Source organism: Candoia aspera, chromosome 5, assembly GCF_035149785.1.
Source record: "Candoia aspera isolate rCanAsp1 chromosome 5, rCanAsp1.hap2, whole genome shotgun sequence".
Lineage (NCBI taxonomy): Eukaryota > Metazoa > Chordata > Lepidosauria > Squamata > Boidae > Candoia > Candoia aspera.
Window position 1 is genome coordinate 46,552,114 of NC_086157.1, and position 14,157 is coordinate 46,566,270.

The 14,157-nt window shown below is 39.5% G+C and overlaps 1 protein-coding gene across 4 annotated transcripts in view; it reads right to left on the reverse strand.

Annotated features, from left to right (window-relative positions):
- The window catches only part of AP1S2 (adaptor related protein complex 1 subunit sigma 2), a 29,914-nt gene extending 16,519 nt beyond the window's left edge, over positions 1-13,395 (reverse strand). The window contains exons 1-4 of one of the 4 annotated variants that reach the window (XM_063305114.1): positions 13,244-13,395; positions 9,770-9,948; positions 6,067-6,175; positions 4,816-4,953 (exon numbers count right to left, since the gene is read on the reverse strand). In XM_063305114.1, the coding sequence (XP_063161184.1) occupies positions 4,816-4,953; positions 6,067-6,175; positions 9,770-9,948 (426 nt within the window). In that variant the 5' untranslated portion in view covers positions 13,244-13,395. Of the gene's footprint in view, positions 1-4,802; positions 4,954-6,066; positions 6,176-9,769; positions 9,949-13,243 lie in introns of all 4 variants that reach the window. The other 3 variants (XM_063305112.1, XM_063305113.1, XM_063305116.1) reach the window with 3 other exon arrangements.
- Positions 13,396-14,157: the final 762 nt, after the last annotated feature.

Sequence of the window (14,157 nt, forward strand, 5' to 3'; positions counted from 1 at the left end):
ATTATGAATATATCCCATGTAATGCTTGCAAACTCCAGCAAAGGATCATTACCTTGTCGTGGTGCTGGAGCTTGAGCACCTCAATGATGCCATAAATTAAACCATGAACGGCCACCCAAGATGGGAAGGTCGTGACAGAGAGGTCAGACTAAATGCGATCCCTGGGGAAGGTAATGGCAACCCACCCCAGTATTCTTGCCGTGAAAACTAAATGGATCAGTACAACCAGAGATATGTCGGTATACCATCAGAAGAGGAGACTCCCAGGTTGGAAGATGGTCAAAATGCTACTGGGGAGGAACAGAGGATGAGTTCAACTAGCTCCAGACGTGATGACGCAGCTAACTCAAAGCTGAAAGGACGGCTAGTGCCCGATGGTGCTGGTGGTGAACGGCGAATCCGATGTTCTAAGGATCAACACACCATTGGAACCTGGAATGTTAAGATCTATGAGCCAGGGCAAATTGGATGTGGTTATTGGTGAGATGTCAAGATTACAGATAGACATTTTGGATGTCAGTGAACTGAAATGGACTGGAATGGGCCACTTCACATCAAATGACCACCAAATCTATTACTGTGGACAAGAGGACCACAGAAGAAATGGAGTAGCCTTCATAATTAATAGTAAAGTGGCTAAATCAGTGCTTGGATACAATCCAAAAAAGAGAATGATCTCAGCTTGAATTCAGGGTAAGCCATTTAACATCACAGTGATCCAAACCACAGATGCTGAAGAAGCTGAAGTAGATTAGTTCTATGAGGATCTGCAGCACCTACTGGACAATACGCCAAAAAGAGATATTATTTTCATTACAGGAGACTGGAATGCTAAGGTGGGTAGTCAAATGACACCTGGAATTACAGGTAAGCATGGTGTGAGGTTTCAGCCAACCTCTGACTCAGAAAACTAAACTCTTTCTGAGTCAGAAGGGGAAACAGAAACTTACCAGGCAGAAACTGGGAAAGCAAAACCCAGAAATGATTCAGCAGCGCGAGAAAAGTCACAGAAGCTAATTGGCCAGTCTTCGAAGGATTTGAATCCTCCAATCAGCATGCGTGAACAACATGCAGAAAAGTGCGTGAAGAAGGCAGCCCGATTGGCTGCAGAAGGGAATAGGCGCACAAGGGTTTGGCATAAAAGGCAGATGTGCAAAGAGCAAGCTGCTGGAAACAAATGATCCTTCGAGCTCGCAGTTCCAGCGGAAAAGTCCTTACCCGCGTCAGAAACCTTGTCTGTAGCCAGAGGGGAATCAGTGCCAGTGTCTATCAGAGAGGACATGTATCCTGCAACCACTGCCACAGAGGATCTTCTCCCTGCCGAACCCAGCAACCTCAGCCTTGTGTCCAGCCTCAGACCTCACCGTCATTCTGCACATTTCAGGCGCACTACCAGCCTTGCTTCAAGCTTCCAGCCGTGTCCAGAATCTGCAGCCCAGCTTCGTCATGCTCCAAGTCCTCACCTTGCCCAGGACTTCTGGTTCACCTTTATCGTGTTTCCAGCTCCCAGCCTTGTTCAGAGTCTGCAGTACAGTTTTGTCATGCTTTTGACCTCCAGTCTTGCCTAGGATCTCCAGTCCAGCCTAGCCACATCCCGGTTGCCCACTGTTGTTCAGGAACTTTAAACCTATCTTGTTGTAAATCAGGTTCTCAACCTTGTCTAGAACCCGTGGTCCAGTCTAGTCGTGTTTCAAGCTCTCCACCTAGTCAAGAACCTCCAGTCCAGCCTAGTCATGTGCCAAGCTTCCAGCCCAGCCCAGAATCTCCAGCCAAGTCCAGTCTTGCTTCGAGTTATCAGCCTTGTTCTGAGTCTTCAGCCCAGTGTACCCAGTCCATCCTGGGTTGCCCAATTCAGTCCAGCCCTGCCTCTAGAGCCAACCTTGCCCAGTGGTGCCAGTTCTGTCTCGTCCAGCTTCCAGATGCCAGCCTAGATCAAGTGGTATTTCAGATCATGGACAACCATCTCCAGTTCCAGTTGTACCACGTCCCCTAGCTTCTTCCAGCTCCACAGCTTCCGTCAGCAAATTCCTCAGCTGTTTTACCACAGTCTCCTCCTGCAACCTTGCCGGTCCCCCCGTTGTTACCCGGGTGGTCTTGATTGGAACCAGCCTACCTCTTGACCATAAGGACTTACTTATTGTAAATAGTTATTTAATAAAGAGTGGTTTTGATAATAAACCTGCCTGGCTGCCTCATAGTCTGAACAGGACACATGGCCTGGGAAAACAAAACGAAGCAGGACATAGGCTGATAGAATTTTGCCAAGACAACTCACTATGCATAACAAACACTCTCTTCTAACAACCTAAGAGACAGCTTTATACATGGACTTCACCAGATGGACAACACCGAAATCAGATTGACTACATCCTTTGCAGCCAAAGGTGGCGGACATCTATACAGTCAGTAAAAACAAGACCTGGAGCTGACTGTAGTTCAGATCACAAACTTCTTATTGCACAATTTAAGATCAGACTAATAGATTAGGGAAGACCAACAGATCAGTTAGATATGAGCTGACTAATATTCCTAAGGAATACACAGTGGAGGTGAAGAATAGATTTAAGGGACTAAATTTAATAGATAGGGTCCTGGAAGAACTATGGACAGAAGTTCGCAACATTGTCCAGGAGGTGGCAACAAAATATATTCCAAAGAAAACGAAAACCAAGAAGGCAAAATGGCTGTCTGCTGAGACACTAGAAGTAGCCCAAGAAAGAAGGAAAGAAAAAGGCAACAGTGATAGGGGGAGATATGCCCAATCAAATACAAAATTCCAGAGGTTAGCCAGAAGAGATAAGGAATTATTTTTAAACAAGCAATGCACGGAAGTCATCTTGTCTGCCTCCTGAGGAATCTGTATAATGACCAAGTAGCAACAGTAAGAACAGACCACGGAACAACGGACTGGTTTAAGTTTGGGAAAGGAGTATGGCAGGGTTGTATACTCTCACCCTACCTATTCAACTTGTATGCAGAACACACCACATGAGACATGCTGGGCTTGATGAATCCAAGGCTGGGGTTAAAATCACTGGAAGAAACATTAACAATCTCAGATATGCAGATGATACCACTCTGATGGCTGAAAGCGAGGAGGAACTGAGGAGCCTTATGAAGAAGTTGAAAGAAGAAAGTGCAAAAACTGGATTGCAGTTAAACCTCAAAAAAACAAAACAAAACAAAACAAGATTATGGCAACCAGCTTGATTGATAATTGGCAAATAGAGGGAGAAAATGTAGAGGCAGTGAGAAACTTTGTATTTCTAGGTGCAAAGATTACTGCAGATGCTGACTGCAGCCAGGAAATCAGAAGATGTTTAATTCTTAGGAGGGAAGCAAAGACAAATCTCGATAAAATAGTTAAGAGCAGAGACATCACACTGACAGCAAAGGTACGCATAGTTAAAGCAATGGTAGTAAAATATGGCTGCGAGAGCTGGACCATAGGGAAGGCTGAGAGAAGGAAGATAGATACTTTTGAACTGTGGTGTTGGAGGAAAATTCTGAGAGTGCCTTGGACTGCAAGAAGATCAAACCAATCCACACTCCAGGAAATAAAGCCATACTGCTTACTTGAGGGAGTGATAGTAAAGGCAAAACTGAAGTACTTTGGGCACATAATGAGAAGATTGGATACCCTGGAGAAGATGCTGTTGCTAGGGAAAGTGGAAGGCAAAAGGAAGAGGGGTTGATCAACAGCAAGATGGATGGATGATATTCTAGATGTGACAGACTTGACCTTGGGGGAGTTGGGGGTGGTGACGACCGACAGGAAGCTCTGGCATGGGCTGGTCCATGAAGTCACAAAGAGTTGGAAGCGACTGAATGAATGAACAACAACAATGCTTGCAAAAAAAGGCTGAATAGTTTCTGTTTACATTGCAAGCCAAGCACACAGCCTTAACTCAATTTCCCTAAAGCAACATATAGAAACTGACTCTTGTTGCTAAAATCATAGACCTACACTCAAAACTACTTTACCACAACTGTATTATAGTTTAAAGATTATAGTTATGAAAGAATGATGAGAAAGGCATTATTTACTGCTCTGTGACCACACTCAGGCAAACAGGAAATACAATCCCCAAATCAATCAATCAATAAATAAATTCATACAATCCCCAAATAAACAAACAAACAAACAAACAAATAAATTCAACTACTACATTAATCCAAGTTCAAATTTTAAATCACTTCAGGGCAAGTTGCTTTGGGTACCTAAAGGCCAGAAAAAGAAGTAGTAGTTATGGTTTAGTTAGGAGTTCAAATATAAGTTCAACCCTTAATCTAGTTTTAAGACTAATATTAAAACTATTTTATAAACACTTACTACTTATCAAGTTACATTAGCTAGGTCAATATGACTTATTTTTAAAACACTTAATGATAACAATACCTGCTAGTGTTTTAAAATGGAAAGTCTAGTTTCTGGTTTTCAACAATGAAAAAGTAAAGAGGCATACATGCATCAGGTATGACAAAATTATTCAATCATTCAATTAAAAAGGCAGAATGTAACTGAACAGAGAAGTGGCTAGATCCATACGAATACAACTGTGTAGCAACATAAAATGTGAAAAAAAATAAAAGCATTTAAAAAGAATGTTTTCATTTTCTTCAGGATATGTACTGAATGAAGTCTAGATAATAGGCAAAGCAATACCACGTGGAAGGAAATATTAAATAGAAATTATGTGCTAGAAGTGGTGAAAAGTTTTTCTGCAATTTGGAAGAAATAGAACACAATCATGTGTAACAGCCCAGCATGCTGGTGTGCTTTAGCAAAAAAACAAAAAAACAAAAATTGTATACCTCTTGTAATAGATCTGCCTGTTCAATGGCTTTAAGAACATTTTTCTTTGAGGTCTCTTGAACTTCCCCTCCCAAGAGGAATTCATCCAAAATAAAATAAGCCTTCTCAAAATTAAAGATGATATCAAGTTCACAGACCTAGAAAACATTAAAAAAAAGAGAGATGCAATGCCAAAACAGGACTTCTCTGCAACAATCTATGGAATGCTCCCCTTCCAGAGGTATGAATGGCCCCAACCCTGTTGGCATTTTGCAAAGAAGCCGAAGTAATTTTGTTCCAGTGCGCATTCAGTCCTTAGATTAGTTTATTTATGGAGCATGGATTAGCTACTAATTAATTATTAATGTATTAGTTTGTTAATTTGCTTATTGAATACATCTATTTGTTATTAACTGATACTATTATTTTAATAGTAACATTGCATTTTAATTTGACTGTTAACCTGATCAGCATCTGCAAGGTCTGGGACAGCCTATAAATAGTGTTACATAAATAAATGTACTTATGATCGATTATTGGGACAGAACAAAGTGAGAAAATTTTGAAAATGTAACTAAACTAGCATTTTAAAAACAACATGCAGAATAACTGAACTAGTCCTCTTTGCAAAAATGTCCCTTATTAATTGTTCTGTAAACCCTGATAATCTTCTATAGCCACAAGACATAATGAAAAGAGTTCATGGGATATTACTGTGCTCGCGGGCTCCCTGCCGCACAATTTTTAAAAAACATTTTTAATTAAAAAATTAAATAGGGAGATGCAAAGCAAAGCACTACCCTCTAACAGATTTGCAGTCATCTCTTTGGATGCACAAAGTACCCTAATGGGAAACATTGAAGATTTGGGGGAGCTTAGTTCTTTTTCCGGTAAATTGGCGTTATGTAACTGACCATGCTCATTATTATGACATTTCGTGAACTGGCTATTTTTCAAGTGTACCCACAACATAATTTCAAATTTTCAGATTCCAAAATTCTAACTTTCTGCCATGGACCTAGAAAGATATCTTATCCCTACAACAGATTTCCCTGAAGAATTCAAGGTAGTAATTTCTCTGGATTCTTCCTCTTGCTCCACATAACTACTACTTTCTATGCTGTTTCAGGAAGGTCCTGATTTTCTTAATGGATTTTTTTCTGGGGTCACAGACAGAAATCTTTCTGCCACTTCCATTTTTCACTAAGCACCAATGAAAATACCTCTGAGATTTTCAAAGACTAGGAAAAAAAATACAGGGAATAACTTACACTTCCAAAATATTTATCAAGTAATTCTACATAACGATGAATTATTTCCAAGGTTATTAACTCATTATCCTGATCTTCAATGGCACAGCAGAAATAGAGGCTTGCATATCTGTAAGACACATATTTAATTTAGCAGCAATAACAAACTTTTGTAGTCTTGCCTATGTTCAGTAACACTTCAACAGAAGTCCAATTTTTAAAATAAAATTAAACAAACTGATATATTTTGCAGAATTTGATAATAAAACATTTTATTTAAAAGTAAACTTGAGGTAACTTTGAGCAAAGAAACTTAGAGGCACATAGTAATGTTGCTTTGAAAGTCCAATTTCTTCACTTTTTCTAAATATTGGTTATGAAAAATGGTTAAGAACAAGACAGAGTTTGGTGAAAAATAAAAGCTTCTGATCTCTTCTAGAGAGGTGTGTTTTTATTTTTATTATAATTTAAATTATCTTACAAGAGGCATTCTTCTATGCCCAACAACTGATGACCAAATGAAAACAACAAAAGGCAGAAAAGCACATTCATCAGTTACAATTTTCTGTTTCTAATTGTTGTAACCCAAACTACAAAAAAAGCAGGTTCAGATGGTCAAAGCTAGAAGAAACAAAGGAACAAAAAGGAAAAATAGTTATGGCACCAAGAAAAGCAGGCATAAAAGTGAAGCATTAAAAAGATGTCTAATTGCGAGAGTTTTCAAAAGTGTCAGTAATGGTTTTATAACATCTTTCATTACTGCTCTAACCATTGGGGAGAACAAAGGGGATCAGACCGACAGAAGTGGCAGCACAAGCCCTACTCCTTTTCTGTAAGTTCCACAATGGTGCCCACAGGCCAAAAGAAGCAGAGTTTGTACCACAACACTGTTCCCCCCCCACACAGAATAATGAAACCACCAAGATCCTACAGATGCTGCTGGCTCTTTCTGGTAGTTTCAAGGCTGCAAATTTTTCAAAATATTATGAAGTAATCCCTCTGAAGTTTTCAGGAACAGCCAATTTCATGTTTCCTGTATCTGCTCTTTCAGTTTATCTGAGAACAAGTACGTTAACAGAGTGTTTTGGAATACAAACATCCGAACAGGCAAAAACAGCTTTACCTCCACGAACAAGATGAAAGTTAAACATAACTTTTGAAATCATGGTAGAAGTTTGTCACGTGATTATTATGCATGGGCTGTGAAATCCTTTAATGGTGCAATCTTAAGAGACAGTCTTCTACCAGTTTCTTAGAACTGACTTATATAAACTCAACGTAAGACATATACGCCGTTTCTAAAGTTTCTAAAATTTTCAAGGTGCGTAAAAATTGTCTTAAACACAGGCTAAAAAGTATATGGCATGTAAATACCGAACTCACGTAAACATTTGAGTTACCTAAGTATTTCTGACATAGACCGTTACATAAATTGGGGAGAGTCTGTCTATCTATATGGAAGTAAACCCTTTTTTCATTCAGTGATGATGTGTATATAATATTGCAGCCTTATTAAAACAGCCCTTCAGGATATAGTCAGCTGGTATTTTACATAATTTATCCTCACACTGTTATGTTCCACTGACTATTTAACTATTACAGTTTTTTGGTCCATGAAGCATTGAGCATCACTGAAAAAACACAAATCATTGAGTTTCAGTCACTTACTTATTTCATATAAAAACATATGGTTGCTGTAAGGCAATAAAGAGAAAAACATTGCCATTCTGTTTTTGAAAGACACCCATTCCTTGACTGAGCAGGAAAATAAAGTATAATTTTAGAAAATAATAATTCTTTATTATGCTTGAATTCTTTATGAAAATCACCACAAAAAGATATTTGGCTAGAGATTACAGCTTTCCTTCCTACTTCACCCCAGGTGGTCTGTTTAGCAATCTCAATTTAAATGTAAGTAGCACACATATCAGGATCCAATCTCCCATGTAACTCTTAAAGCACCATTAATTTTAATGCTCATTAAAACTAAGATAATGAATAGGACACTGCATTAGAAGTTTATCCTTATATCTAATACCGTCGTAATAAATTAAACTGAGCAGAACTTGCTACAAGAAATGATGGGAGGATACTAAGGTTTGGGAGCAGTTTCAGAATTCAAATTATGCAGAGTTGTGTCAGAAAAATCTTCAGTGAAGGATATAAATATTACAAATGGCAATCTGTGAAAAATTTATGTCAAATAGAACATTTAAATCAGAAAAAGCACTTTCTTCAAAACTAGTGCTCCTGACACATGCTAACTGTTCCTGTGCAGTTCCTGTGTGGTGGGGAGAGGAGATGGCTCAATAGGATTCATATCACAAAATGCAATTAATGCAAACTATATTTTCCATTTATAGGTCCCAAAATGAATTTAAATTTAAAAAAATAGAAATGTTTCTTTCATCATTCACACTATGGTCCTCATCAATATTTGATGTGCAAAGGGATCATTTCCTCAATTTTTGGTAGACTGCCTTACTAAGCCTTAGGTAAAGGTAAAGGTTTCCCTTGACGTAAAGTCCAGTCGAATCCGACTCTAGGGGGCGGTGCTCATCTCCGTTTCTAAGCCTTGGAGCCGGCGTTGTCATAGACACTTCCGGGTCATGTGGCCAGCATGACGACTCGGAACGCCGTTACGTTCCCGCCGAAGCGGTACCTATTGATCTACTCACATTTGTATGTTTCGAACTGCTAGGTGAGCAGGAGCTGGGACTAGCAACGGGAGCTCACCCCGCTGCGCGGTTTCGAACCGCTGACCTTCCGATCGACAGCTCAGCGGTTTAACCCGCAGCGCCACCGCGTCCCTTAGGGTTAGGGTTACTAAGCCTTATCTTTCTAGATTTTAGCCATACACTTAGACATCCATTTTATATGATGTTTATAAACCATTTTGCTGAGGGACAAGATTTCATATCAACAGCTTTCTGTATGTTTATTGTGACTCTCTAAAGAACAGTGTGCAACAAATGAATAAAAATATATCAAATCAGTTTTTGGTTCTACACCAACATACTACAGAAAAAAAAATACATAAATCAGTATCTTAATTTTGAGGGTAGGGACATACTGAAAAAAGGATGAAGTAACTTTACTTGAACATGAGCAAAAAGATGAGCAAAAATTATTTTCATTGCATTAAAATAATATAATACTCAATTGATCTAGAGTCCTACTGACCTCTAATAGGTCAAAAGAATGAAGCAGCATACTTTTACAATCTTCCCATATTTTAATGAGATTAAATCCTAGCTTGAAGCAAATTTTTAGTTAAACCACAGTGAATAAGCACTCTTTTGAAACCTGTATGCTTCACCTACTAGTACAGTTGGATACAGAACTCTTTTATATAGTGTGGTGTACCAGTGTGATGCAGTGGTTAAGGCCCTGTTCAGATCCACCTTCAACTATGAAATTGTCCTTGGGCCAGTCACTCTCTCAGGTTACCCCACAACACAAGGTTATTGTTAACTGGGGGGAAAATAGAAGAGTGCAATTTGTACTATGTTGAACTTTGGGAGGAAACGTGGGGTATATATATAACAAAATAATTTCATATTTTTTCAGTACCTTTTAAAAATGTATAACTAGCATTTTAGGCATGAATTGCATAAAAGGAAACACATTTTTCTACAATAACAAAATAAAACATTTGTTTTTATGATCCTATATGGCTTTTTGCAGATGTGGTGGTGATTATATAGTTATGATGCAATACAACCTTTTGTAGACAATCTTCAGATCTCTCCATTCCAAAAAGCTGCACATTTTCGGTTTACGGGCTAAGACTGTTTGAACAAGTTCTCTTGTGATTTTCTTCTTTTCTTTGTCAGATAACGGGACATACCACTTCTGAAGTCTCAGTTTTCCCTGGCGACTAAAAAGCAACATAAACTGCATCTGTTGAATTAAATGAAATCATATTTGATATCAGTCCTTCAGCCACACTGTGTGATTGTCCTTTATGTTTGAGCCAGCTTTCTTGCGCCGTTTTTTTCAGTTAAACTTTAAAAACAGTACACAAATTATTTCTGTTATTCTGTAGAGCATACTATGATACTATCTTCTCCAATCTATATCCTTCAGGTGGTAGGGTGACAATTCTCACTATCCCAAATCAACAGCAGCACGTTGTACCAGAAGAAGTTTAATAGTAAAACTACAGGTTATGTCTCTGTATTTTGAAACCAAGAATATACAATGAATATTGTAATGAATATTCCAAAATAATCAAATAGGTAGTTTTGTAGGTGCCAAAGGAACTTTATATCCAAAATTTTAAGTATATTCTTAGCTGTTGGACACAACACTCTGAGCTTATTCTGGTATATTCCCACTAAAAATTAAAGGCAGCATCCCACTAAGTTACTACATGATTATTCTTTTTCATCTTTGCCAGTGCTGCTTTATATTCCTGGAATTTATTGTTTAATGTTACAAATATTTTCTGCTTGAAAAATCTATCATTTCATTTTAAGTATTTCTAATATTAAAGTCTACACTATCTGGAGATTATGCAGTTGCAGGTGCGCACAGTCTATACAAAGTACTGTGTATCAAAGCATCTTAAATTATGCTTAGCATTCCTCTTGCATATTTCAAAACTGCACAGAAGAAAAATGTTAGACAGGATCAGCATCTTGGCCTAAGCGCAATATAAAGTGCAACCTATATTGTCAGGTAATATTCCCTTCCCTTTTAACTGGTCAGCTCAGAAAAAGAAGGAAATGGGTATATATGGTTAAAAAGGCAGAGCAAGTCACATTTTGCAATTAGTATTTCAAGGTAAGTCTTGATTTCAACAGAAAATTATCCATTATTGTCTATTTTGAGGCCAGCATATTGTAGCGCAATTACAAGATATTCAGCTTGATTTTTTTTTAAACAGCAGCTTTTGTTCAATGAAACAACAATATGAGGGGAAACTATTTTACTTCCATGGGCTACCATAACAGGAATTTTTTGCCACCAATATCTATAGCCTAATGTAAAAGAGCTATTCCGAGGCAGCAATTATTTTTCTATAAAAGGATGAGCCAAATATATTGATATAGAAATTGAATTAGAAGGTGAGGAGGCACAATATATCCTGCTCAGCCACATTAAGCCATTATTAAGATTACAATGAGCAGGCAAGGAACAAGCTAATGAACCCTTTGATTAAAGACATAATGTGCAGAGTAAAGTAAGAGAAGACAACACTGAGTGACCATAACTAAGCTCACAAAAACAGGCATGGACATGATTAATTATAATATAAGTAACTATTTTGGAGGAAGAACTTTTTCTACATCATACTTTTATCTTCAGTGTTAAAAATATTCCATAACCTCTTTTCATTACAAGGAAGACTTGAATCACCATTTCAGAAGTTAGTTACAATGAACAATGTATCCTGTAGATACATCTTTCAGATACAATTAGAATAGCAATATTTAGACTAGAGCCAGATAACTTAATAATATATAAACCATACATTTCTAAAGTTGAAAGTACTGTACTGATACTCAGTATTTGTTACAGGTAGAGAGAAAAGTGAAAACAAATAAATTTTGCCAGAATACTCCTAATTCAGGATAAACTCTCACTTTAATTTCACGATTTCAAGAATGTTAGATGGAACCTAATCAATCAGTGGAATGTCCACAACAGCCAATGGACGTAACAGACTATGTAGAATGGTAGGAAAATAAGATAAAAATGTTATTAATAATGTATTTTTCATGTTTACTCTCCTTATAGTACAAAATGTTGGCCCTAGACAAAATTACATAAAAAATGGTTCTCAATAGATTCTTAATTAAAAGAAAGAAACCATCTATCAGAAGTATGATGTTTATTTGGTCAGAAAATGAATACATTTGCTCAGCACTGTAATATTAATTTCTCTGAAATTGTTTCCTACATTGTTCTGATCTCAACAACAGTGAGTATAAGGACAAAACACCCTGGGACACAAACATTTTAATTTTTTTCTCCCTTCATAAGGCTTTGGACTGAAAGGAAACTGGGAAAAACCCTAAGTAATAAGCATCCAAGCTTGAAAGGTTTACTTGCTCTCATTTTTGTCTAGATTGGCCTTAAAACCACCTTGCCAGCTTGTATTATTAGGGAGAAGTTGAAAGACTATTCACTGCTTTTGAACAGCGTAACTCCTACTCCCAGCCATAGTTTTAGAAAACTGGAGCACTGAGGCTAATGCTCTCTAAATGCTGTCTCTAGCTTAATGAAGAGCATTTCATTCAACTTTGTATTCAGAATCACCACTACTCTTAGATTCTGTGCAGTTCCACAGAAGAATTTATTCTCAACTGACTTGCCTCTTTCGCAAAATGGCAAAAAAAGGAACAAGAACCCACAACATGAAGGGCCAGGGCCAGATAACTGTTCTGTTTTCCTTCTCCTGGGGGAAAAACTGTGGGGCAAAAGACAAAACAGCTGTATAATGACTTTATATGTGTAATACCAGAACTACGCTTTGGGAAAGACCCTCATTAGCACTTCTGTTTCACACAGAAGATGTACTTGAAAGATGGAGGGAAGAAAAAATAGTGCTGCTCACGGCACCTGTCATTGTTTATTTTAAGCCAGATTAGGTAAAGAATGCCTTAAAGAACTAATGCCCCGTTCACATATAGCCATTCAGAAAGATACACGTAAATTCAGCGGCAGCCAGATCCAGCTTAAACAGGAGGAAGCAGAGCCCACTCTCAAATACTTCGGCTAGTAAGGAGCAACCAGGTAGATCGTCGGGATTGCAAGAGAGAGAAAAGGCAGAGGGAGATTGTCTTCCCGCTTGACCGCCCAGAAAAGGGCACCGGGTGCCACGAGAGGGGCCAGGGCAGCCGTGTCACTCCTCCTTCCGCAACGGCACGAGGGGTCACGCGGGTGCCGGGAACGGCCGGAACGGGGCCCGATCCCGCAAGGGCTGAGCCGGTTTTTGCACACACGCGCAGAGTTCGGCACAACCACCCTTCGAACCACACACCCAATTGTACGGTGCGTATCTGCAAGCATTCACGCGCAAACCCGCACGGATCCGCACAAGGGACGAGGGGGGAGAGAGCCTAGCCGCGCAAGAGGTCTCCCGGTGACCCATCCCAGCCTAGACCGCTTTCTTCTACCTCCGCCACCACACGAGTTCGGAGGTGCCTCCAACCGCCGCGCTCCGGGCTCAACTTGCCCCCTCGCTTACCGTTGTCCCAGAAGCGTTGGGAGGCGCGCGCAAGGCTGAGAGGGGGGGGGAAAAAAAAGGAAAGAATCCCGTCAGGGCTCGCTCGAGCAGACCCAGCCAGCAACCTCCCACCCGAACCACTGGGCGGAGAAGAGGAGCTGCTCGCGGCAGGGAGCCCGAGGGGCGGGGCCGAAAGAGAAGGCGCGAGGGAGGGATACAGCCCAATTCTAACCGTCCAACTTCATTCGCTCCTCCGAAAGGAGTCTGTCCTGTCGAGAGAAAGAGGAGGGGAAAGGATTCCCTGGGTAGCCAATCCCTGAACAGAAAATGTACGAGAGAAGGTGGGATGGGTAGGAATCAGCGCTGGTACTACCCGAAAGATACAGCAGCTTGGCAGGAGGGAGAGGAACCAATCATAAGAAGAAGTAAACGTAGCTTTTTTTATATAGCCAATCAGAAGATAGCAGGGAGCGATATTAGCCAATCAGACGGCCAAGTAGGCTCCCTCTTTTTACCCATCCGGGCACAAGCCGATACATCGATAGAGAAGGGCGGAATGGACATGCGCTGCTACGTTGCTGATAGCTACGTTTCGCTTGTCATCGTTAAGCTAGGCTTTCCTAACACGTAGTCGTTTTTTCAATTCTTTCTTTTATGCGTTGATTTCAAGGTAGTTAGGGGGAATGGGGGTATTGTTGTAAAAAATGCTACCCAGCATAAATTGGTCGGAGATGGGCAAATGGCTTTGCGTGGCCTGTGGCTATCTAACTAAACTAGGCAGCCATGCAGAGAAATTATTTTTGCTGTGTGCAACCAATTACTACATGTAATTAGTTGCAGAAGAATACACAAGATAAATGGCAAGAAAACTAGAAGGCCAGGAAAGCAATTAAGTTTCTACAAATGCCTGCTTTTACAGAAGAACTTAATGATGG